A 24,555-nucleotide genomic window follows, 5' to 3' on the forward strand; every position below is an offset into this window, starting at 1 on the left:
CTCTTTCTGTCCACTCCAGGGCAAAGTCTTTGCCATGGCCCCAGATAATGTGTAAATTAGCTTCATGAAACCAAAGAATCTTTGAAAACCCAGTTTGTTGAGCCTTTAAGGAACCATTTAGACTCAGCTTCAATTAGGTCAGAGCTCCTGGGACTGGGCTGTTGGGCTAGAGGAGGTTCCTTCAAGCCTGTGAACTGTGTCCCTGGCTGGTTTCCTTATTGACAACCCAAATTTATGGCTTGCTTTTGGCCTCTGACCCTTCTCACTACAGTCACCCTGAGTCTGCGGAGTACTCACTTTGAAGGCCATTTCTGTTCTCTTAGGATGCCTGTTTTCCCCAGCTGCTAACCTCCTATAACCAATCAGGTTAGCAGAGTTTCCAGCTTTGCATTGTCATAAAGAGTGTATATTGCAGTAGCTGCCAAGAGTAAGGACTGTGTCTGTGATGGCCCACACAAGGCATCTTCAGATAGTTAGTGGCAGCTTTCCAGCCCCTTTCCCTGTGTGAACTCTACACGGACCAAAGGCCAGTGAGGTTGAGGTTGGCCTGTCTTTTTTTGGATCCCCAGCATCAGGGTAAATGATGCTCTTTCCTCCCCTTAAAACAGTTGGTTGTCTTAAGCCAATCTAATATATTATTTTAGGGGCTACACAATTACTCTGAAAGCAAATGGGAAATAAAAAAGAGCTAATTGTTCAAGTAGGCTTTAGCATACATTGACTGTACTTTCTTGACAAATGAGTGCTAATCACGGGGAAAGGAGTGCTTTTTTTAACTTTGTGAGGTTGACACAGCGCATTCTCTGCATGGTACATTATTCCTAAGACAAATCGCTTCTTACTAGTTATGCCGATCTGGGCTCTCAGAGCTCTCAATTTCCCTTTTCGAACCCCCCACCCCCTTTTAAAATGTCAGTGCCAAAGCTGCCTCAATTATGGCAAACTCCTACGAATATATTTTGGGTAACTGTATCCTGAAAAGAGGTGATTTTCTGAGACTATTTCTCATGCATCCTGTGGCCAACCCAGGGAAGGTGGGCATAGTTCTTTAGAGGCCCCCTGTTGTGGTAGAAGGAACACAGTCCCTGAGGCTTGACGCCTAAACTTACAAATCCACAGGCCTCTCTTCCTTCACGGGTTCTCTCCAGGCCCCTTCCCTCCGCCTCAAATTGCCCATGGCCTCCTGCTGTCCCACTCCTACTGACCTGATCTCCAGACACTGTGATACTATCCACTTGAGAAATAATTAACCAAAAATATTTATGCTACTTATCTGCCCTAGGCAATACCTGGGGGCAAAGCCAGTGGGATGATGCCCTAAGCTTAGGCAACAGAACGGGAATAGAATCAGAAAACAGATGTGAATAGTACTTACAGTGTGGTGGTGATGGGGAGAAGGGCACAAAGGGGCTCTTCTAGACTCTGTAAATCATTTTGTCTAAGTTTAGGGACTACGTGCTCAGCCTCAGTCTGAGGCATGTGATATCATTCCTATTATCTGAATAAAGATTGTAAGTCTGAATATTCAATAAGTGCAGCCAGGTTGCAGAGTCTCTATATAGAAATAGTTATACATACATCAAACTTTGAGGTAGGGACAGAGACAGAGAAATCTGATCATAAACCCTCCATACTGCAGTTTGTGTACAGTACTGCAGAGTCCAGAAAGTGTTTAGCTAAAGAACATATGCTCATTAGTGGGAAGGGCAGGAAATGTTGAGGGCCATAGTCCTTGACACTGTCCCACTACCCACCAGGAACACCTGTGGGCAGCCTATGAGCACTCCTCCCTGACACCTGGGACTGCCCCCCAGTCTGCTATGTAGGGATGGGCTCAGACTTGCATCCTGATCCTGATGTAATGCTGGCAGCAGGAAGTTCTAATTCGGAGTGTTTTTGTTTGTTGTGCTTCCTCAGGATTTCCTTGGATCTGGAGACCCCAAAGAAACAAAGATGCTAATCACCAAACAGGCTGACTGGGCTAGAAATATCAACGAGCCCAAAGCTGCTGTGGAGATGTACATCTCAGCCGGAGAGCATGTCAAGGCCATAGAGATCAGCGGTGACCAAGGCTGGGTTGACATGTAGGTTTTCAGTCCCTGCCCCAAGAAGCATTTGGCAGCATGTGATGTCTTGTCAGCTCTTGGTTTTGACTGACAAGCAAAAAAAATAGTGTTTCTCTAAAAACTTAATCCGAATGTAATAGTGACTAGGTTTTTGAGACACAGAGATTGGATGAAGCATTTGCTGCCTTTGAGGAGCTTTGTGGGTCCCTAGGGGAAAGGGTGGAGGGGAGTGAGGAGGAGGAGACACCCAAGCACTGGAGCTGCCATTCCCTGAGCCCTCCCTATGAGCCAGGCACTGCGATACCTTGCAGACATTTAGTTCTCCCCCAACACCCTAAGTGTGGATGTTTCCATGCCCATCTTCCCAATGAGAAAACCAAGGCTTAAGGACCAAGGGATCGCACAAGGCCTAATAGCTGGGAAATTGTGGAACTGAGCTTCAAACTGGTCTGACCCGTAATACCTATAATGAATGGTAGGAAGTGAAAAAGAACAAGAAAACTTGCTAGCACATCATGGAAGGAAACATGATTCTCATAGGAGGAACCATGGATGTCTTCTCCTAGGAATTAGTCTTTGAATGAAGGGCCTTGACAAATGTCAAGAGGCAGAGATGGCAGGAAGGGGCAGGACATGCAGGCCAGAAGAACAGCAGAAACTGAATGAGTTGGCTATGGTTGGAATAAAAGATGTAGGACAGGAGAGTGGAGGACCCCTGGCTGTGGGCAGGAGGATCTGGGCTGGCCACACTGGCAGGGCCTCGGGCACCAGACTGAGGCATTTGTTTTTAAGTTCAGTTTTTTTAAAGATTTTATTTATTTATTTTTAGAGGGGAAGGGAGGGAGAAGGAGATGGGAGAGAGGGAGAGAAACACCGATGTGCCTCTCGCATGCCCTCAACAGGGCACCCAGCTGGCAACCCAGGCATGTGCCCTGACTGGGAATCAAACGGCATCCCTTCCATTTGCAGGTCAGCACTCAATCTATTGAGCCACAGCAGCCAGGGCCAGACGGAGGCATTTAGACTTGTCAGTAGGTGGTGAGGACCCCTGGTCAGGACTGTGCTGTCAGAAGCCCACTCAGGCAGTGAGTGTAGAATGGAGGGAAAACTAGAGAAGGCAAGACTAGATTAGTGGTCATTGCAGTAGACCAGGGAGAAATACGATAGCTGAGGGAATGAATGAGAGGTGTGGAGTAGGCAGAACTGACGGGACCGAACTACATCGGGGTGTCAGGGCGGGGCCAGGCGAGGGTATTGCAGACTGATTCTGAGATCTGGGACTGGTGGTTAGTCATGCCACTCGCCAAGGCAGAGAACAGAAGAGGAGCAGGCTTGGGTGAGGCTGCCGGAGAGAGGATGGATTCAGTCTTGGGACTCTTAGAGCCTCCGACCTGCTTGGGAGGGTCAGAGAAAGTGGGCTTTGTATTCATACATGTGCATGTGTGTGCTTACATATGTGTAAATGTGTTCATGTATATGCGTGCACACTGCCACAGCTGGTAAAGGAGAGCAGGTGAGGCAGCAGCTTCTAAGGTCAGTTCAGTCTGAGCCCTAAAGGCTGTTGGTTGTTCTGGAAGCCACGCTGTGGTCCACAGGTAGCGGTGGCCCAGATAGGACCTGGGGAGAGAGGGACTGGTTAATGACTAAGTCATCCCCATGAACCCCATTATGTGGTTGGCATGTGTCCAAGAATAAAGTTTTTTGAAGAAAGGCACAGGTTCCCCCCCCCCCAATTATTCTTTCCACAGAAGGGATGGTACAGGAGAGAGCCCAGCAGATTTAAGTCCCTCTCTCCCCTCTAGTTTTTCATGTCACTTTCTTTTGCAACTGATATGTATCAGGGTTCCTTGAGGAGACTTAAATTAGTCCAGGAAAGAGACATGCACCATGTTCTGCCCTTTTCCAGGTCTAGCTGTGAAAGGTGCCTCTCCTCCAGGGGCATGTGGTTTGATGGGAGGTGCTGGGGAGCTCTAAGGGTTTGCCTCTGCCCCCTTTCCCCCAAAATGTGTCATTTCTCTGCTGAGAAGTATTATTTTTAGATTCCATTATTATTCTAAGTACAGATTGACAGGTCTCCCTGAGCTTGCCTGTCTATGAGACAGGGATCTGTTGCAGCTGCTTCCCCTTCGCTTCTCACAGAGAGCAGGCTGGGTAGGATCCCCTTCCCCCGGGGAAGCTGCTTTTACCCCAAATCCTGGCCCGACCATGGGGAACAAGCATGTTTCATTAGCCCCTATACCCCCATAAGCAGTGGCAGGGCCAGTCACCACTGGGAGGAAGTGGTGAGCCAGCGGTCCCTGTGGCCCTGCCCTCGTTGTCAGCACCTCAGCCAGGAAGAGAGGCACAGTCAAGATTTCCTACAGGCCTTTTTTCCAGAGCTCAGAGCAGGCCCCACACAAGCCTCTTCCTCTAGAAATCCTATCACTGAAGAATGCTCATACCTCTGCCTCTACTTTTCCATGAGAATTCCTGAAACAGTGGTGGGAAGAGTCCTCTGCTACTTCCTGGCTGCAGAGTCTTGGGCAAGTTGCTTCACCTTCCACCCTCACCTTTAGTCTTCTCATCTGTAAAGTGGGAATAATAGTACTACCCCTTACTGTGGTGGAGAATCAATGGGATCACATATGTGAAAGCTCATGGCACTGTTCTTGGTACAGTAGGGGTCAGTGGGTGCTGGTTTCTCTCCCCAGATCCTGCTGGATAGATTAGTAACTCCTGTGAAAGGCATAAGAAGGGAGGCAGGGCTGCAGTGTCCCTTAGCAAGCAACCTCTCCTGGTCAGTGGGCACTGTTTCTGGAGTGTGTATTCACTCATTTAATAATTCCCCTCAAGCACCAGGGGCCATAGCACTACATTGAGCACTAGGGCATCAGCATGAATGGACACAGAGCCTGCCCTCAAGAAGACGCAAAAGCCCACATGACTTCCTTCCATCAGGCTGCTTTCACAGGAGTCCATCTCCTCTCCAGGTTAATTGACATTGCCCGTAAGCTGGACAAGGCTGAGCGGGAGCCCCTGCTGATGTGTGCTCACTACTTCAAGAAGCTGGATAGCCCTGGCTATGCTGCCGAGACCTACCTGAAGATTGGCGACCTGAAGTCCTTGGTTAAGCTGCATGTGGAGACCCAGCGCTGGGATGAGGTGAGGGTAGAGCATGCTCCATGGGTTAGGAGGTCCTGTCTGAGCCCTGTGCCACAGGGGGCTTTTGGGGGTTTGGATGGCGAGCAGCTGCCCTCATAGTGAGAACGAACAGCCTGGCAGTCAGGAGACTTAACCTTCAATTTCCCAAGCCAGAGTATTTTGGAGGGACTTTGGTACTCACTTTCTATCTATTTATTCATTCATTCATTTGTTCAGAGCATCTTTATGGTTGGCTCTGTGCTAACCTTGTGATGACGACTGGGTATGTGAGAGTTAGTGCAACAGCCTCTACTGCCTGCTGATGGTCTGAGCTGCCTCTGACCAGCAACACAGGCTGACCCATGTCTGACATGGAGACACACCTGTGTGCCATTTAAAACCTGCTGGTTGGCCCTGGGCAGGTGGCTCAGTTGGTTGGAGTATTGCCCCACACACCAAAAGGTTGCGGGTTCGATCCCAGGTTGGGGTGCGTACAGGAGGCAACCAATTACTTCGATGTTTCTCTCTCTTTCTTCAGTCAATAAACATATTCTCAGGTGAGGATTAAAAATAATAATAATAAAACCTTCTGGGTGGCAGAAAAGGTCACCCATTCTTTCCAGATGCAGGTTAGCAGAGCTGTTTCAGAGGTCACTTGGAGACCCAGGCTCTTCCTGCATGAAGGGCAGGCGAGAAGAATTAGCCAGGCCAGCAGGAAAGACGACTGGGCATGAGGATGCAGAAGTAGCAATGTGCTGCCCCCCTCTGTGTCTTGAACTCATCCTTCCAGCTCACTGGCTACCTGTGCCCTGGATTGAAATTCATCTCCAAGAGAATTAGAGGCCTTGCTGTAGGTCCTTACCCTGCTCTGCCTTCCCACCGTGGTCTAGTTTACAGAGCCAGAGTGTAGGCCTTTTCAGGGCATGAGTTGTCTGACTCCTGTTGCCCTGTGAGTGTCTCCATTTGGTGAGGTGACATGGTCACTGACAAGAAATGGTGGAGCCAGGGACAGAGGTAATGAAGGGCTCTCAAGATAAATTTATCAGGAGATTTCTCAAGCAGCATAGATTAGAACATCTTGGAACTACTCAGTCCTGGCTGTGTATCAGGCACTTTTCCCTGTTGCCACATACTGTCCCCTGTGACTCATTTCCGATTCTCTTGGCCTGACAGGTGGTTATGGGACTTAGATAAAGCAGTCTCTGGGTCCCATACATACAGCATCAATCCACCATCATCTTGTGACAGCTAATACACAGTATGATGATAATGTCAATTCTGTTTCCTTAGGTGTCGCCTGCAATTAAAAGAAATCTGTTTGCAGTGCTACGGGAGCCCACGCAAACCCTCAAAATAAAATGTTTCCAATTCTGTGCTGCTTCTGTGGTCCAGAAACAGACTGTTATTATTGAATCCAGTCACTTGCATATTGCTGTTAATTGCCTTTTGTTTTCAAAGAGCTGATTTGTTTTCGTGTTTCTGGGGGTAGTGGGAGAGAGACACTCTCCCCCTCTGAGTTGTCAGGCTGGCAAAATATGACATCCCTGATGGATTCAGCCAAGTGCCATGTTTTCACAGGGGCTGCTTTATTACAGATGCATTCGTTCCTTCCTCCAGGCCTTTGCTCTGGGTGAGAAACATCCTGAGTTTAAAGATGACATCTATATGCCCTACGCTCAGTGGCTGGCAGAGAACGATCGTTTTGAGGAAGCCCAGAAAGGTAGGCCACACAGACGGGCACTTGCAAAAGGGGCAGGAGAAGGCACTGTCTAGACACAGATTTCAGGAAGGCTGCCCAGCCCCTCCCATTGTAGGCCCCAAGATGGATGGCTTTATCTGGGCGTGTGATGGATTTAGTGGTGAAAGGCTGGGGAGCGGTGGAAAGAGCATGAGCTTTGCAGTCAGACACACCTGGGGCCATACACTCACCTGCCTCAGGACCTTACACAGGTCCTAGCTCCTCTCCGAGGAAAGCATCATGCCCTCAAATGTATCTTCTCATTTAATCCCATTTAATCCTCACAACAGCCAACAGCCCTATGTTGTAGGTGCTGTCTGGTAGATGAGAAAACTAAGGCTGGAAGTGGTAAATGTATTTGCCTACAGTCTCACAACAAGGAAGTAGCAGAGAGGGAATTTGAGTCAGTTGGGGTAAGGACAAGATGAGAGGACTCCCACATTGTCCAGCATGGTCTCACCTGTCCCTTTCTTCCACCACAAAGAGAAAATTGGATTCTGTTTCTGGCTCAGATTAATGAGGTATTCTCTGCTCCTTGGCACGTCTACTGGTAAAGCAGGCTGCACATTAGGTATGGCAGTATCTGAAAGAAGTAAAAGGGAATATAGAACTTTAACTGGTAATAATAATTTTAAAATATGACTATCTTCTGTGTCAGGCACTGGCTGGGCACTTAACTACGTAATCTTGTATCTCGGCAGCAGCCCTGCAGAGACCCAGAAGCTAGCTGTCCCCTGCAAAGTCACAAAGCCAGAGAGTGACAAAGCCCAAATTGGACCAGGATCTGTCTGGCTGGGGAATCTGAGCCTGATTCTTCTGCTAGGTTGAGCTGCCTCTTTAGAAAGTCTTCTAACCGGAGTCGGGTGTGTCATTCCATAGCATCTCATTTACAGTCTTTGTGGTTGCCACCTCCGGACACGTTTTGGAACAAATGTCTCCCTATTGGAGCTCCTCAGCTTAGAGCCCCCTTTGAAAGACAGCGTGTTCTCTCCTGCTTCAGCATTTCCAGAGAACCCAGTTGTTAAAGAATCTGCATGTTTGGGCAAAACATATCAACCTATCCATCTGTCTGTGTCTGCCCTTCCAAGTATCTATCGCCATAGTAACTTGGTACTCAGATGAGAGATTGGAGATGAGTAGGGAACAAAGGCCAGAGCTTTTCCTTCTCTAAAGCTGAGGATTTGGATCATTTGAGTGCTCACATATGGGCAGATGTCACAGCTAGGAGTGCTTCCCTGGCAGCCCCCACCATCCGAAGGGTCTGGCACACAGTAGGTAGAGGAAGTTTCTCTTAAATGAATATAGGAATAATTGAGGGTTTTTTTGCTTATTTTCACAAATGTTTGATTGCTGGAACCAAGCCAACATTTTTTTAAGGTTGTCGTCCAAAAGCACTCAGTTGAAGCCTCCTAGGACTTGAGTTGGGCTCAGCTGAGGGCCTTTGCGCGTGCTGCTCTGTCTCCACCTGCGGAGCCCACTAAAGGAAGTCTTCATACTTGACTTGGGGTGGTGAACACACAACAGTGTACAGATGACGTATTGTAGAGTTGTACCCCTGAAACCGATTTAATTTTATTAACTAATGTCACCCCAGTAAATTCAATTAAAAAAAAAGAAATCTTCATAAGTCTGTTGTGATGACCCATTGAGGTAATCAGTAAGAAAAGTGCTTTTTAAACTACCAAGACTGTTCAAGTGTCAGGTCCTGTTAGTGTCACCTCGGGAGTCACAAGGTTTTGCCCTGAGTTGGGATGGGGGCAAAACCTCACTGATGAAGAGCAAGCTTCGTCCTCAGACTTTGCCCTGTAGTTTGGCCCCTCGAGTTTTTCTTGTTGCCATGCTTTTGAAAGTTGGTTGCCTTTTCCCAACCAAAAAGGAGCATATCTCACTGTAGTTTTTTCAAGATATAGCCTTAGTTATTTATAGCCTTCGGCCTGAGAGGCGCATCCCAGCAACGAAGTGCTGCAGATGCTCTGATGAATGTCCTACTTCTCAGCAGCCCCTCACGAGCCCCACAGAATCCCCTCTGACTCCCTGCATTGCGTATGCTTTTGTGTCCCTCCAGCGTTCCACAAGGCCGGGCGGCAGGGGGAAGCAGTCAGGGTGTTGGAGCAGCTCACACACAATGCAGTGATAGAAAGCAGATTTAATGACGCTGCCTATTATTACTGGATGCTGTCCATGCAGTGCCTCGATATAGCTCAAGGTAAGTAAACACCAACCAGGCTGCTTGTTTTCTCCAGCCCTGCTCTGGCACCAAGATAAACATCGAAAGAGCTAGGACGTTTTAATTAAAGCCCTGGGCTTGTTTATTGGGCGTATTGTCCTGCAGCGGCATAATCTGGTGTGTCATCTTTTTCCAGTTTGTCCATAAGCTTAAAATGGTATGAGGACTGTCCTGGGGTTATAGATGGGAGGTTCTGTCCTGTGTTGCTAATTCAGAACATGTCTCTCCCCTGCTACCTGGGAACCCATAACTGGAACTGGGTGAGCTCTGGTTTAAGAAATTTGTTTTTAATTAACTGAAAAGATGAAAAAGAGATCACTTTGCAATAACACACTCCACATTCTCACTCATCCCAGGCAGGAAAATAGTTTTAATATTGCTTTCTCTCATAAGACTTCCCATGATGCACTGAGGGAGTTCTGAAAGTGGCGGGGACAGGGAGATGTTCTTCACTAGACCAAGGCCAACATGCGAGAACAGGAAAAACACTGGAATTGGAAGCAGCTAAGTGACACATAGCAAGTCACAGTTCCTTCCTCAACTCTACACCCCTGTCTGTAGCATGGGAGTAATCTTGCCCTGCTTCACAGAAGTCATGGTTATAGTTTGATAACTGTAAAGTATAGGTGTAGGGTGGCACTTTTCTGTTCTGGCCAGGGGTCTGTGATTTTGATAAGGAATGACATGGTGGGAAGACGCTTGAGATGAACATGGATAATGTTGACGCCTGCCCGCCCTCCCGGCCAGGCTCCTCTAGTATGTCTTTGAGTGCCAGTGATCACCCTCTTCTTGCCCCAGCTCATGTTCTCCTTATGGAATGACCTCTGGTAGAGTGTAGTGTGGAACCTGGGAGAACCTGCAAAAAATATCCTCAGGTTTTTCCTGGCCATGTCCTCTGCCAAGCTGAGATTTTACTTGTCTTAGATTGGCCCCAGCTCCTAAGCAGAGCACCCTGTCCATTCACTGCACCTCTTTGCCACTCTTCCTGGCATGGGCCTGGTGTTGGGGGAGAACTAACACTGGCAGCCCTGCCATTGCCTCTTCCTTCTAGACATGGGTTGACATGTCTTCTTTCTCCTGCCCTGCTCCCTTCCCACTACACACCGCAGATCCTGCCCAGAAGGACGCGATGCTCAGCAAGTTCCACCACTTCCAGCACTTGGCCGAGTTATACCATGGCTACCACGCCATTCATCGGTACATGGTAAGGTGACCTGGAGATGGGTGTCTGAGCTTGGAGCGCTGCCTACTGAGCTAGGGGCACTGGAAATGTCTTAAATAAACCTACTGGGCCAGGTGGGCTGCTGAGAAATCCTGCTCTCTTCCTGAGAGACAAACTTTGGAACTTAGATTTTCCTTGATTGGCTACTTATTTGACATGTAGCAAGCTGTGGGCTTCTGAATTAGTAAGCCAGAGCTAGACTGGGCCTTTCTAGTTGCTTGCTTCTGGTTTGGCTGACTCAGACAGACTCTAGGTTAGCCAGGCAAAGGGCCATCTGACATGATCAGGGTGGGCATTCCATGGGGCCCTCTCTTTTAGTTGCATGAGGGACCAGCTCTAACCAGAGTCCTGAGGTCCCTCTTTAGCCCTGCAGCTGGCTTGCTGTGTGACCTTGAGCAATTTACTTCCTCTTCCTGGATCTCAGTTTCCTTCTTTATAAAACATGAGGTTTGACTTGATCTCCAAAACCCAAATAGTTCTTTTTAGTTACTTTCTGATTCTTTTGATTAAGCCATTTTAAATCTATCTCCTGACAGTGGGGAACAGGTGACAGGTTATCATCAGCTTCCTCATTTTGTGTATCCTCTGTCACTAAGCAAATGTTGATTAAGCTCCTACGATGTTAGCTTATCCTGTGCTGATCAGCCTGGAAGATAATATCAATAACCAACCTTTATTGAGCACTTGCTACATATAGGCAATGTGCTGAGCACTTCATTGTGTCAGCTAATTCGAAGCCTTTCAACCACACTATGAAATTAGTACTATCATCTCCATTTTACAGATGAGGAAACTGAGGCACTAGTAAGTGGGAGAGCCAGGGATTGAACCCAGACAGGCTGGCTCCAGAGCCTGTGCTCTTAACCTCCCCCTGCCCCTCTCCTCTAACTTAGAGAAGGCAGACCACTGGCCTCCCATCCCAGCTCCACTCTGTGACCGTGGCAAGTTGTTTACTTTCCTTTGTGCTCTGCTTCCTTCTCTACAAAATTGGGGAGAGGGGTAATAACAGCCCTTACTTCATAGGGTTGTTGTGAGGATTAAATGAGTTAATATTAGAAAAGCACTTGAAAGAGTGCCTGGCACAGAGTGACCTGAGGTGAGTGTCAGCTGTTCATACTGCCCGGTGCAGAGGTTTCACAAGTTTTCCCTCAGCCTGCTCTCCCAGGCTAAGCAGTTCACAGTTCTTTGACCATTTCTAAGGCCCTGCTTTCCGCCTGGGCAACCCTTTGCCACTAGCTTGTGCTGAAATCTCAGCACATTATTTGCCTCTGGGGAAAGTCTGGCAAGAAAGACTCCTCTGACAGGCTCTGCCTGAGCCAGCCATCAAGCCTGCATCTCCTCTCTTCTCCACACCAGGGTCAGTGGTGTCAAGGGACCTCATCTGACCTTGCAGTCCTTTCAGGGACCCTCACCTCTATTACGTGCTCACCTGGGAAGAAGCCACCCTCCCTCCAAAGACTCCAAACTCAACTTAGGCTCAGAAGTCAAGGCTCCAGCTCAATATCAGTTTGCCTGAGCCACTTCAGAGCCCAATCCTTTTGGTCCTTGCTCTTCTTCCTCTTCTGCACTTAGGGAAATGGGCTTGGGAGGGTCTTCTCTCTAAAACCTGAGCCTCTCGGGAGGACAGATGTACAGCTGTGAGCTTGTGGTAGCCTCATTCCAGCTGGGACCTCAGCTGTTCATTCCAGCTGAGACTTCTTCATTGGGCCATTCCTTCATTCCACAAATTCCTGCTGACAGGCCCTGTTCTGAGGCCTCCGGACCCAGTGGTTCACTAGACTTCCCTGCCCCTGAGGACTTCATAGTTTAGTAACAAGCAGTTGCAGTACATTTCCCTCAAGGGAAAAGCTTAGAGGACTAAGAAGACTTCCTGGAGATGGTGACCCCTAGGCCCTAAGCCAAGAGGAGGGAGATAAGTAAGGATGGGGCAGGTGAGGAGGAAGAGGAGGAGGAAGAGCCTGTTAGGCAGAGGACACAGCATGTACAAAGGCCTGGAGGTAGGTGGTATTTTAGGGTTTGTCAGCAGGTCCCAGCAGGACTGCTCTGATTCAGAGCAGACTGGAGAGGGAAGCAGCAGACCTGCCCTGACATAATGGCTCCTTTGCCAGGGGAAAGGTGCTAATCCTGAGGAACTTCCCCCAACCCCTGATCTTGCTGGGACATTGCTTACTTTCCCCACCTAGTGCAATGTAACCACAGTCAGGCTTCTCCCTGGCCGTCACCCAGAAAAGGATGCAGTCTCAGGTTTTCTTGGGTTCTTGGAAGTAACAGAGGCTATAGACATTTAAGTGAGAACTGAAGGGAGAATGTTGGGCTCTAAACTGAAGTGTAAAGTGAGTCCTAGTGAATTTAGACCAGTTAGGGCTTAAGTCCTGGTGGCTCCGTGATGAAAGTGGTCTAGCAAGACTTTGAAGGGAATGTCAGTTTTATTACCGCTGAAGCACTTGAGGGCGGAGGGGCAGCCAGCCTGATTAAAGGATCCTCATTTAATGCAGTCTCAGTTTGCACACATTGTGCCAGATTCCTTCAAAACAAGGTATTCTTAACTTTTTGTGGACCCTTTCTGATAGAAAATTCCCTCTGTCCTGCTGTGCTGAGCTTCTGGCAGCCCCTAGGTACAGAAGACCTATTCATTCAGTTAATGTATGTCGAGTGCCTCGTCTTTTGGTGCCTGTGCCAGGTGCTATGGCACAGGGACAAGCCGCTAAGGGGCCCTGTCACACGTGCACATTTGGTGGGCATCAAAAGGGCAGGCCGCTGTCGGAGAGCAGAGAAGAGGCATGTGATTTCATGCTCTAAAGGGTTAACTACCTCCCTTTGAAGACAGGCTTGTAACGTGGCCATGTCATAAATTGCAGAAAGGTCTTCTCTTTTCGAGCTAATTGGAGACAACTTAAGCTCAGGGAAATGGAATCATTACCCCAGAAGTAGTGCCACTCAGAAGAAGGACATGCTTGGACTTTGGAATCAGATCTGGGTTTGAATCCCAGCTCTGCCTCTTTCTATCTGGGTGACCTGGGCCCGTCTCTCTGGGCCTCGGTTTGCTTGTTAGGACAGGATTGTGTTTACAGTGGCTGTAAAGTGCCCTGCACACAGTAGGTGCTTGTTAAGCAGGTCTGCTCATTTACTGAAGCATCTTAGAATTATTGGTGTCTGCCTTTCAGCTGGCCCAGCAGCAGCTCAGTTGAGGAATTCAATGTTTGCTTTTCTCGCTGCAGGAGGAACCGTTCAGTTTCCATCTTCCCGAAACCCTCTTCAACATCTCCAGGTTCCTGCTGCACAGCCTGACCAAGGACACCCCCTTGGGCATCTCTAAAGTGTATCCTCTCTGTCCCACCCCTCTTGTCTAATGGCCCTAAGAAGTTCTTTCCAGAGCACTTTGCTGGCAGAAGTTTCTCTCTCTCCAGCAGCCCTCAGGGAAGACAGAGAGCTTGCCCAGCCGCTGCTGTTTGCTGTAGAAGAGGCTCAGCCAGGGAGGCTGAGGGGCTAGTGCCAAGAGAAGATTAGTTTTCAGGGCTCTCTATGCTAGGCCCAGCACTGGGTCTCCGGCCAACTCTCCAAGCTCTCCCAGAACCCACAAGTGTGGGTGTGACTGAAATATAGGAAGCACCAGGCCTTTGGGTTTGAAATCTTGGACACTTTCCTGGGGAGGCTGGTGGGAGGTATTAGTTCAGCCCAGGTGGACTGAGCACCTGTTGTGCCCCAAGCACATTGCCAGGCAGTATATAACAAAGATACTCTCTAGTGGGGGAGGTGACAAGTATCAGGGGATGCATGCTGTTGAGCAGAATGCAGCTAGGCTGGGGCCTGGCCAAGGAAGGCTGCCTGGAGGAGGCGACATTCATCCTATTGGCTAAGGTAACTGAGGATGACAGTAGAGTAGGTGTTCCAGAAGAGTGTGCAGCAGATGGAAAGGCACGGAGGTGAAGTGAGCATGATGTGCAGGAGGAGTGGAAGCTTGCCCTAAGGAGCCAGGTTGGAGAGGCAGTGGCCTGAGGGCCTCCTTCCTTCTCTAGATGGAGCAAGCCATAAGGCGGACTGTAAGCAGAAAGGGGCAGAGGGCCTGTGCTGCCAGAAATTACCATGAAGTGACCAAAATCTTTAAGGTCCAGAAAGTCATAAAGGTCATAATTATCTCCTCCTCTTCTTGATCTCACTGTTCTCTCAACCCCTTCCCAGCCCCAACTGGGCCTTCCCTCTGCAAAGAGAAAGCCCTCCCAGGAGAAGACTCAAAGATGCTAAGCCAGTGCCTGTGAAGGGCTCCAGGCCCGTCGTTTACATTTCAGAGGAAACTCCCTCAAATCAAGTGGTACTTTAATTGACTGAAACCTCTGCAAATGAGTAGCCAAGGCCACACCTGCTGAGGTCTCAGCGCCTGTACAACTTTTCCAGCAAGTTCCATTCAAGTCAGCAGAGTGTGATTGAACCTCTGCCCTGAGTTTCACCTTGTGCTGTCCACTGGGCACTGGGAAATAACTCCTGACACAGTCCCAGGCTTTGAGGAGTCACAGTGGAGACATAGACAAGGGAACTCACTTCCATGTAACTGCTGGAGTTGAAGGTGCCACACTGGGGGTCTGGGGAACAGGAACCTCAGGGGCAGGAGAGTGGGGAGGAGGCATGGGACCGGGTCATCAACGGTTAGTTGAGGCTTGCCAAGGGGAGGCGGGAAAGGGTGTTCACAGCTGGGGTGGGGAAGAAGCATTGGCTGGTCCTGGGCATAGTCAGCATTTGAGGTAACCTGAGACTGAACACAAAGTCCTGTCAGCCTCAGACTGAGGAGCTCAAAAGGCCTGAGAGCAGGGGAGGCTGCCACTCAGAAATCACCATGGCCCTGGGGAAAGTAGACAGAGCAAATGCTCTGCACCCAGTGGCTTCTGTAAGCTGTAACTGGGGGCAGCTTCCCAGGCAGTCTGGGACCAGACTCCTGGAGTAGGAGCGCTTGGCTGGCAGGCTGGGCAAGGTGGGGAGAGCCATTTTGTCCTGCTCAGGGTACAAGACGAGCCATCAGCAAGCCCAGAGAACCTAAGCAAGTTTAAAATATTAATGGAAACTGCGCTGTCTCTATCTCTGAAAATATCACTGGGCCTTCATATCCAAGAAATATACTTACATTCCACGAAAGGACAAAGCATTCCTCAGGCTCTTACCCGTGCCCTCCTGGCACCAGCACAGCCGGGTTCTAGCACTGGGTTCACTCTGAGGGTAGGCAGTGCCAACTCGGCCTGGTATAGCCTTTGCTGTCCTTAACCTTGTCATCGGCAGGAACACACTCTTCACCCTGGCCAAGCAAAGCAAGGCCCTGGGTGCCTACAAACTGGCCCGGCACGCATATGACAAGCTGCAGGGCCTACAGATCCCCGCCAGGTTCCAGAAGTCCATCGAGCTGGGCAGCCTGACCATCCGCTCCAAGCCCTTCCATGATAGCGAGGTGAGGGCATGGCCCCCTTAGGCTCTTTTGCCTCTGCAGCCTTTCAGATATCTCCTGACGCTTTCTTGCTCAGCCATTGAAAGATGGCTGCCATACTCTCAGGGTCCTGTCTGTGCCCCTTCCCCTGCCTAAGCCCTGGCTTGCTAACTCCTGCTCTTTCCTGTTTGCTTCCTCTGTTCTCCACTCAGCACTCTGTGCTCCAGCTGCAGCCCTTAGCTCCCCTGAATGCCCTCTCTCCTTCCTAGACCTCCCAGGGTTTCGTTTCTGCTTCGGCCCAGCCCACGCCGCTCTGCCCCTAGCTTCCCTCCGCACCTCCTTGCCCAGGTGGCTCTGCCTTCACCTCATCCCAGGAGCCCCTCCCCTAGCCCACCTTCCTTTTGGAACCAGATTATTATTCTTCAGTAAATCCACCCCGTGGATCTGCAGCCTAGTCTGTGCCCCCACCCTCTTTTCTGCAACCCAACTAGCTACCGTCTCTTTCACAATCCCCTCCTTCAGGCAGGTACTTGACATGGCTTTGGTTCCCAGCCCCGCCAATTCCTAGCTATGACTCCATCTTTCTGACCCTGGGTTTCCTCCTCTATCAAATGGGGACGTGCATAATAGCTTTCCCATTGTGGCTGTGAGGATAAATGCGCCAGTGAAGGTGAGGTGCTTAGCACTGTACCTGGAACATGGTAATGACCAGTGAATGTGGCCATGGTTATTGTCCTGCCAGGAGAACGGAGCTGCTGAGCCCTGCCTGTGAAGGAGGTGTCTGTGCCACAAGTGACAAGGCCTCCAATGTCTCTGTAGTCCCTTACTCTGCTTCACATAGCACAGAGCCCCAAGCACAGTGCCCCCTCCCCACCCCCCCAGGTGACCTTTCCTTTTGGCAGCCAACCCCCAGTCTGTGGTGCTTATATTTTTGTAGGAGCTGGTGCCCTTGTGCTACCGCTGTTCCACCAACAACCCGTTGCTAAACAACCTGGGCAATGTTTGCATCAACTGCCGCCAGCCTTTCGTCTTCTCCGCCTCTTCCTACGGTGAGTCTGGTGCGTGCGGATGGGGACCAGTGAACGATGGCTGGGCTCACTCCACTGCTTCTTGGCCACATGTGTCCTGATTTATAAATTGGGGACAGTGTGACACCCACCCTACCTGATACACAGAGTCATTCAGAGTTCCCAGAGACAAGACCCACAGTGCTGCCCAAACTGGAAACACTCATTCCTTAGAACCTCGTGTGAGGCTTTGCATATTGTAAATGCCCCAGAAATTGAGGTTGCTGGTTGTGCCTTTGGTCTGGGAGGCCGAGATGGGCTCTCAAGTCCCAGCGTCTTCTACGTTGATGTAGAATCAGAAGCCCCTTCCCAGTAACTGGGCAGAGGCCTTGCCTCTTGCCTCAGAGAGGAGCTCTAGGGGGAAGAAGGAAGGGCTAAAGGTCTCCAGTCCTCACCCCTATACACACAGGCACACACTCCCACCCCACCCTGCCCCCAGACATTCAGCAAGCAGGAGAGATGGCCCTGCTGCTTCTGCTTGTCTGCTTGATTTCAGAGAAGCTTCTGTTGGTGGGGAAGGAACTCTGTGATCCTCCCACCTTCTCTCATGCTGCCTGGTGGGAGTATCCAGCCTCTAGAAACCCCCAGCTTGCCATCCCCCAGCCCTTCCCCATGCCCTGTGCCCTCCAGAGGTGCTGCACCTGGTTGAGTTCTACCTAGAAGAGGGGATCACTGATGAAGAAGCCATCTCCCTCATTGACCTGGAGGCGCCAAGACACAAGTGTGAGAACAAATGGCAAGAAATCACAAGCAACAGTATCCTAGGTGCTGGGATGGACCCCTGTGTGTGCTAGCACATGGCCTGGGTGTGAAGAGGAGGCAAGAGGGCCATGGAGGATGGCTTGGCCAGGCAGGGCAACGGTATAGCAGGCAATGGCTAAGTGATTGGCGAGGCCCACATGGTGGCAGGGACAGGCAGAAACGGGCCGGGGTGCAGATAGTGGATGCCCACAGGTTCCAAAGTGGCCTTTACCTGTGCTTCATTCCCCAGAGGGCCTCCCTCCCACCCTGGCTCCTAAAAGACACTGTTCATGCTGGTGGTCATGCACAGCTGAGGAACAACTAACAAGGCATATAACATCTGTGCTGGTGTCCCCAACTCTCCTAGTCAGGTCATTTTTATGTACAAAGGACAGAAAGCATGACTCAGGAAGGCCGCGCAAACAAAAGGATGTGAAGAAGCCTAGCCACAGACGGACACTCAGCCAGATCCAGGTGCTCACTCAGCACTGGTGGGCGGCCGTCGCCTGTCCTTGTGGCTTTGCTGTCCTCTGTGTGACTTCATCCTTAGGCAGCACCCACCTGTCCCCATTAGCAGTGCCAACCCTATATCCCATCAGCCTTGTCACCCCTTTGAAAGAGTCAACACTTCTCCCAGCATATCAGCCAAACCCCGTGGGCACACCCTTGCTGAGACAACTTGGGCCAAAGGCCTCACCTCAGCTTCTCCCTGTGGTCAGGAACGTGCTCGCTGTCCCACTAAACACAGGAGGAGGGCTTCTGCATGTACCCTCCTCACCTGGGGCATTGCTAGCCCATGGCAGCTGCGTCAGCAGATCTGGGTAGTCCAGGAGCCTGCGTTTCTACAAGCTTTCAGGTAGTACCAATGCCACTGGCCCATGAACCATACTTAGAGGAGCAGAGGAAGGAAAATCCAGGGAGCTCAAGAAGGGGGACAGAAATTGTGTCCACAGACCAGTCTCTGCACACGCACATCTGCTTAGGTTGGATCGGTACTGCTGCGGGGGACCACATCCTATACCTGACTCAGCGCCAGCAGCCTCCAGTCTGGGGGGCCTTTCCCTTGGGAGCCCCACTGCCCTGGCCTCACATCAGCTCTTCTACCACTGCTTAGCAGAGGTGGAGGCTCCCTGGAGAACTTCAGCCTAATCTAGCCAAACTTGGGATCTGTAGATGCCCTCCCCGCCTTGCCTATGAAATGCCATCTCGGGTGCCTACCCACCACCTGGCTACTGCTGAGTGTTTCGCCAGGAATTGCCAGTTCACTGACTCATCATTTCTGCAGCTATACATAGCAGACCTGCAGGCCTCTGTTCACAGGGTACTTCTGGCAGGCAGGCCCATGTGAGCCATGGCATGGTCCCTGTGGGGCAGCAGAGAGCCCATGAGAGCCCTTGTCCCTCCTTCCCTGCCTGTGCACTGGGGCCTAGTCCCACCCACTGTGTGACCGGGGCTGTCGGCTCCCTGGTCTGTGTTCCCTCTATTCCTCCATCTGGAAACCTGTCCCACCAGCCCTGCTGGTCTTCCCCAGAGCCAAGGGAGACACATTAGGCCTGGCCAGAGCTCCTGTGGGTCTCAACACACGTTGGGTGGAAGGTGGGGCCATTTCCCATTCAGCCTCAGGTTCTATCCTTGACCAGACTCCTCCAGATTCCCAGACTCTGAGACTGGACGAGACCATGGACTCCATGGGCAATGACGACCCCTTCACTGCAAAACTGAGCTTTGAGGTGAGGGTGCCTCTGTGAGTGATGGGCTGCTGAGGCCAGCAAAGCCTGTTGGGAGGGTGGTCTTAGGTCCCTTCTGCACACACTCCTGGGTTTGAGGAAGAACTTGCTTCCTGTCAGGGCTGCTGGGGCAGAGGAGGTGGTGGGCTTTCTGTCATTAGAGATGGCCAACAGGAGCTACGTGACGTGACAGGGTTCCGTCTAGGTACTTGGCAGGGGAAGTCTCTGGGGTCCTACCTGACCACTCAAAGATCCTGGGATGATGACCCACATAAACATGTTACTGTGGCTGAGTGAGGACACCAGTGCCCCCTGCTTCCCACCCGCCCACCCTACAGCAAGGTGGCTCGGAGTTTGTGCCCGTGGTGGTGAGTCGATCGGTGCTGCGCTCCATGACCCGTCGGGACGTCCTCATCAAGCGCTGGCCCCCACCTCTGCAGTGGCAGTACTTCCGCTCCCTCCTGCCCGACGCCTCCATCACTATGTGCCCCTCCTGCTTCCAGGTACCACACCCACTGCCTACAGCTCATGTGTGGTGTCCAGTTTCTTTCTGTTGCTTTTCCATTTCCCGAAGGTCCCCTTGGGGAGGCTGGGCATCTGGGAGGAGCACAGGTGATCCCTGAGGAGCTGAGGCCCAGTTGGGAAAAGGGACTCCGCTGTCCTCCCTCCTCTGGCTTGCTTCCCATTGCTGTCTGGAACAGTCTTGTCTCTGACCCGGGCTGAGCTCTCTGCACCTGCTCTTCATCTGGGAGGGCTGGGCTGGGAAGGTGTGATTCGCCTTTGAACTTTACTTAGAAAACAAGGGACCACAGACCCTTCCTCCCAGTCTTTGGACAAAGATGTCCTATATCTGGTGTCTAACCCTGACTCACTGTCAAGCCCCTTCCCCTTGGAAGAGCAGCAGTCTGCCAGGCTCGCGGCTGCTGCACACCCAGAGCTGCTGCCCAGAGCCACGGCTGTCTCTCTTCAGATGTTCCACTCGGAGGACTATGAGCTGCTGGTGCTTCAGCACACCTGCTGTCCATACTGCCGGAGGCACATTGACGACCCCAGCCCGTGACTGGCTCCCTGGGACCACCCTTTCCCTTTGGGCCACCTTGTAGTCGGCAGTAGAAGGAAGAAAGAGTTAAAGTGTTAGAATGTGTGTTCTGCCCACACGAAGGTTTTGGAAGGGACCTGTGTAACCACGGAATTTCTATTTATGGCATTTCATACCTTGTAAATAGCACCATGAGATGGAGAAGAGAATGTACATATATTTTCTAAAAAAATAATCTGTTACTTTCAAAATGGCTCTGAGTTGTTCGTGGCAGCCTGCTGGAGTCCACAGATCTGTCAGACCATTAACATGTATACTTTGCAAACAGATTGCCTCAATAATTACAAATAAAGGGGCTACTTATTTTCATCAGTGTCTGCATTTTAGCAAATCTTCATATTGTCTGCAACTTAATTTCCTTATGCAAAAGTACACCTGTTTCTAATTTGATCCGAGAAGAACATTACATTTGTGTTCTCTTAAAATTTAATCTAATCAAAACGACAATATGGGAGTGAGTAGGGGAGCAGAGTTTATTTATTTATATATTTTGGTTAAACGGAGCTCCATCTTGACAAGAAGATAAGATACCTGGCTCCAAAGAAGATGGCAAAGAGTCCCCCTCCCCAGAAGTTGTACTTCCTGGCTGGGCGCAACCCCCATCTCACCACCTTCCCCCAGCAGCACAGAGACCGCAGCTCAACCTGAGGCGTTCCCCCTCCCTCCAGCTCCTGAAGCAGTGGGTTCCATTTGAGGTCCCACTAAGGTCCCTTCCCCCTGAGCATCAACAATGTCCAATTTGGAGCTGAAGGGAGTGGGTGGGTGGCAGATAGGAAGCCGGGCAGGGTTAGCTGACATTGGGGAGGTTTTCGGTGCCAGGTGGATGTCATGGTTGTGATTTGCATTATACAGCCACAGGGGCAGGTAGAGGTGCTGGGCCCAGGGAGCCCCTGATCTGTACCCCTGAGGCCCTGCTCCCTTCACCCTCCCCTCTACTTGCCTAGGAGGGAGGGAGCAAGCAAGCGCTTCCCGTAAAGTCCCAACAGCAGGAGAAAGGGAACAAGTGAAAAACCACTCTTGTGATTGGATGCTGATACCTTCTGGGGCGTCTGTGAAGTGGGCAGAGCATGACAACAGTCCCCATTGGAGGGATGAAGATGGGAGCAGCTGTAGAAGCCAGCCAGTGGTGAGTGCAGGAGCTGGGCCCCTGCCCCATCCCCTCCGCCTGGCCTCCCTCTGCATCTCTCTTTGGAGATGATGGAGGAAAATGAAGAAAGGGAGCCAGACAGTTGTGCCAAGAGAACTCCTTCATTGAGTGTCTAATTACTTACGATCATGCATGCTCTCTCTTGCTAAACATTTATTAATGTGTTAGGATTTCCATTAGCACATTACTTGAACCAAAAATCATTTGCATATGGCTTGGGAAAAGAGAGGAGAGGGAGAAAACAGCCCCAGCCACCCAACAGGAAGGTGCCAATCACAGTGACAGATCAGATGGTCCATGGCTAGAACAGAGGGAGGGGACCCAGTCTGAGACTCCAGCGTGCATCATTCAGCTGAATAACACCAAAGTGAGTGTATGCCTTGCCAGGTTCTGCTGCCACAGAAAAGCTGGGCTTCGGAGGCCTGAGTCTGAGAAACAATCACTGTAGCTTCCATTAAATCGAGTGCTTACTGAGTGCCGGACTCCGTGCGAAGCACTTTCCACGCAGCATCTTATTTAATCCTCAGTAGCCTCCAAGGATGCCCATTACACAGATGATGAAACTGAGGCTCAGTGATTTTTTTTTCATTTAAGAAGTAGTTATTGAGCCAAGACAAGATTCACACCTAGGTGCAGCCTTTGTTTATTGCCTTCCTGTCCCAACCTGGGGTTGCGACCAGGTCCGGGCCTCTCTCCAACGCTGTTTCCTGATGTGTACAAAAGGGCCCCCTCCACCTCTGACAATAAGATTTAGGCCTCAGTCTTCATGTGTTGATGCTGATGATCCCTCACATACTACAATGAAGAAGGCCCCGCAGGGATCTTGAGGTGCCCATTTCACTAAGAAGAGATTGAGGCCTGGAGGGAGGCGTGGCTGCCGGAGGCTGCACAGCTTGGAAGTGGTTGAGGCTATGACTTTATCCTGACCTCTTGTCTCCAGTCCTCAGCACTGTTCCACATTCTTGGAAGGAGAAAGCAGGAAAGAGGGGGCATTGTGTGGCCCAGAAAGAGCCCTGGGCCAGACTTTAAGTGGGCTTGGCTCTAGCAGGGCCTCAGCCAGTTGGGTGTTTCCATCTATCCCCAATGAGGCTGCCGAAGCCAGGAGCCTCTGAGGCTCTTGAACGGGTGGACATATGTCCCTTCTCCAAGGTTTCTGCCAACTACAAATATCAGGTGACCTTCCACTTGTTCCAACCCCACCCTTGGGACAAGTAGGAACCCCAGCAAAGAGCCTACCACTGGGTGGGGCTCTCACCCAGGGCCAGCCACTTCCCCCAGTACTCCCTGACATTCCTCCACCCAGATTCTGAAACATCTTCCTCAAATGAGGACCTGGTGACGCCCCTCCCCAGCTTGCAACCGTCAGCGCCCCCTGCTAGCACCTCACTCCCAATCCCCCCTGCCTCCCTTGCCACCCACCAGCACCAACTGGCCTTTCCGCCTTCCCCATCCTGGGCCTTGGCCCAGCTAGCCGCCTGCTTAGGCTGGGTGTCCTTCCAGGCTCCCTCCTGGTCCACATCTTGCTCCTCTGGGTCCCACAGCACGGGGCTGAGAGCAAATTCCCACCTCTCATGGTTATTAGTTTCCCCTTGTCTGCTGTCCCCTGAGACCAGGGGCTTCTTGAGGGCAGGGACTGTGTAGGATCCATCTCAGTGTCCTAAGCAGCCAGCCCAGGGCCTGGTGCACTGAAGGGTTTGGCAAATGTTGGGGTAGGAGGGAAAGAAAGAGGGAGGGAGGAAGAAAGGAGGAAGGAAGAGGAGGTGGGAGAAGAGGAAGAAAGGGGAGAAGAGTCGGTCTGTCCCCTTCCCTTCTTCCCCCTTGACATTCTCAGCTCAGTCTACGGCCTCGCCCAGCCCGGTGACAGTCAGGTGGGGCTAAGCCAGTGAGGGGAGGCAGGAAGGAGGAGGAGGAAGCTGCTGACCAAGCAGCACTTCCATGCAGAGGCTTAAGAGCTATTTGTGCCCTGTCTGCTAAGTCCTAACCCTCCATGGCCAAGTCAGAGCTGGCTCCTGGGCTCCCAGAGGGGCTGGCTGGGGAAGCCCTGAGATGGCTCCGTCTACCTTCAGTGACAGCCAACCCCAGGCCCCCCTGGTCCCACCACTCACAGCTCCTCACAGCTTGTTCTCAGCCTGGCTGAGAGAGAAGCCGAGGGGGGCAGTGGCTTAGAAAGTTCCCCCCACTCAGGCATGGTCACTGGCAGGCTCTCGGTCCTGCTCTGGACCGCCTGACACGGAGAAGGAAGAGCTTTGGCTGAGGGGTTAGATGGCCCGGGTTCAATTCCAGCTCTACTGAGGAACCTCCACCCTCTGAACCTGTTTTCTCCATGTTCAGAGGAGGGTGAGGCCTCCCCACATAGGTCCGGAGGAGCTGTTCATTTACTCTACAAGTATGTATCGAGCACCTGCTCCAGGCTGCAAGCTTGGGACACAGCAAAGAACGGGCTGGGTCAGCCCTGCATTCTAGGGAGGCGTGGGCCGTCAGTGAGTGAGGGGACAGATAAGACCGTTGCTGATCGTGATAAGTACTGAGTAGAAATGGAGGAGGGCTAGTTTGTAGAGTTGGGGGTGTGGGGGCTTTCCAAGGATGTGAGCTACCCGAGATTCAGAAGAGGACCACTGATCACTGGCAGGCACCAAAGTAGGAAACCGAGGCACCGGGAAGGGAGGTGGCTGGACTGCACCCCACCTGTGTGGCTGCAGAGCCTCAGTTTGGATGAAAGGGTGGGAATAAAGGGGCCGGGCCCAACAAGGGGAGACCATAAAACCTAAGTTGTGCAGTCTGAAGGTCCGTGAGGCAGGGCTTGGTGGGCAAAGCAGCTCAGGCTCACCCTGTGGACAGGTGTGGACCCTGCAGTTCCCTCGGCCCAGCAAACGAAGACCCAGGGAGAGGAGGACGTGGACTTCCTGGGCTCTCCTGGTGACGGAGAGCCAGGGGCGCCCCCTGCCCTCAGGGCCACCACTGCTACCCAGGCCTGTGTGACTCCTTCCTGAGCCT

General features: G+C 51.3%; 1 protein-coding gene across 2 annotated transcripts in view; it reads left to right on the plus strand.

Moving 5' to 3' along the window:
- IFT122 (intraflagellar transport 122) overlaps positions 1–20,723 on the plus strand; it is a 67,198-nt gene extending 46,475 nt beyond the window's left edge. Inside the window, exons 18-29 of one of the 2 annotated variants that reach the window (XM_090284205.1) lie at positions 1,918–2,084; positions 5,036–5,207; positions 6,765–6,906; positions 8,990–9,130; positions 10,261–10,355; positions 13,592–13,692; positions 15,639–15,804; positions 16,718–16,829; positions 17,478–17,603; positions 19,239–19,318; positions 19,654–19,818; positions 20,286–20,723. In XM_090284205.1, coding sequence (XP_090140331.1) covers positions 1,918–2,084; positions 5,036–5,207; positions 6,765–6,906; positions 8,990–9,130; positions 10,261–10,355; positions 13,592–13,692; positions 15,639–15,804; positions 16,718–16,829; positions 17,478–17,603; positions 19,239–19,318; positions 19,654–19,818; positions 20,286–20,375 — 1,557 coding nt within the window. In that variant the 3' untranslated portion in view covers positions 20,376–20,723. The remainder of the gene's footprint in view (positions 1–1,917; positions 2,085–5,035; positions 5,208–6,764; positions 6,907–8,989; positions 9,131–10,260; positions 10,356–13,591; positions 13,693–15,638; positions 15,805–16,717; positions 16,830–17,477; positions 17,604–19,238; positions 19,319–19,653; positions 19,819–20,285) is intronic. The other variant, XM_090284206.1, reaches the window with a different exon arrangement.
- The last annotated feature ends 3,832 nt before the right edge of the window (positions 20,724–24,555 follow it).

This window comes from Furipterus horrens, unplaced genomic scaffold (assembly GCF_987537825.1).
Source record: "Furipterus horrens unplaced genomic scaffold, mFurHor1.1.pri manual_scaffold_7, whole genome shotgun sequence".
In the NCBI taxonomy this organism is placed as follows: domain Eukaryota; kingdom Metazoa; phylum Chordata; class Mammalia; order Chiroptera; family Furipteridae; genus Furipterus; species Furipterus horrens.